The sequence below is a fragment of the Trypanosoma conorhini genome, assembly GCF_003719485.1.
Source record: "Trypanosoma conorhini strain 025E chromosome Unknown Tco_14.4_contig_00927, whole genome shotgun sequence".
Classification (NCBI taxonomy): domain Eukaryota; phylum Euglenozoa; class Kinetoplastea; order Trypanosomatida; family Trypanosomatidae; genus Trypanosoma; species Trypanosoma conorhini.
In genome coordinates, this window is record NW_021705013.1 from 4,424 (window position 1) to 5,469 (window position 1,046).

Below are 1,046 nucleotides of genomic sequence, written 5' to 3' on the forward strand. Positions count from 1 at the left end.
GCTGCGCGGAACAGTCACACCGCGTGAAAAGGCAGGGCGCAGCGCGACCAAAAACGCCCGTAACTGGGAAACATTGATGCCCCTTCTCGGAGTTAACCCCATCACGAGGCCTCTCTCCTTTCCTCTCCCAAGTCTCAGAGGAGACCACAACGGACAGCAGACTGATACGAAGAAACCAAGGAAGAGTGGCTGACGAGAGTGAGAAAGAGAGAAGTGGCCGCAAGGGCCTTCGCTGAGAAGGCAGGCCAAGCACGCAGTGGAGACCGGTCCGGGTGCCAGACTTCACCTACGCGCGGCGACGCCGTATGCTCCGCTATGCCCGAATGCCCGATCAACGAAGAGCAAGGAGAATGGAGCATTACAGAAATAATACGATGGACGATCGTGGGGAATGAGGCTTATTTACCAAAGGTGTCACCCCGTGCAAGCGCAGCAGCGCATCACCCATATTTTGTGGGGCAAAAAAAAATAGGAATAAAGAATGCGCACGCAGTAGCGCTTCACAAGCTGCACGTTTTACTCCCACCTGGAACTCTATTACAGCAGAAGCAGCATCTGGCCTTTGTGGGGCGGGTGTCCTTTGCGCTGGGCACAGAATACGACGTAAACAACTTCCGCACACATCCAAAGAGCCCTCCAGAGGCTTTGGCGGACTTGTGGGGCGAAGCGTGTGCCGGGCTCGCTGTTTCGTTTGGCGTCTCTGCCAGTGCAAGCATAAAATTCGGCTTGCGCTGATCGCTTGTTGCGGCTGCAAATGCAAGCGAAAACGCCTGCGCGGCATCCATCGCGCGGGACACTTTAACGAGGCGCTCATGAGCGTCCTTGCGGTTTGGTGCCTCCTCAAGATCGAGCTCCGCCTCCCGACGAAGAAGCGCGAGCTCGTCCAAAAAGGGGTAGACGTCCATGCTGCGCCTGCCAACAAACAGGTACTCGTGCACGCTCTGGATGTGGCGGCAGACAAGGCCACAGCGGCACGTGCAGCAGTCCTGCAATCGCCAGCCGGCAGCATGCTGGAGGGCCTTTCCAAAATCGACTTCATGCACCTT

The 1,046-nt window shown here is 57.0% G+C and overlaps 1 protein-coding gene across 1 annotated transcript; it reads right to left on the bottom strand.

Moving 5' to 3' along the window:
* Nucleotides 1-500: 500 nt before the first annotated feature.
* Nucleotides 501-1,046, bottom strand: Tco025E_08958 (myosin light chain kinase; the record flags this gene model as incomplete). Its single annotated transcript, XM_029375789.1, has 1 exon — nucleotides 501-1,046. A coding segment is annotated over one exon (546 nt), but the record flags the coding sequence as incomplete, so codon positions are not given.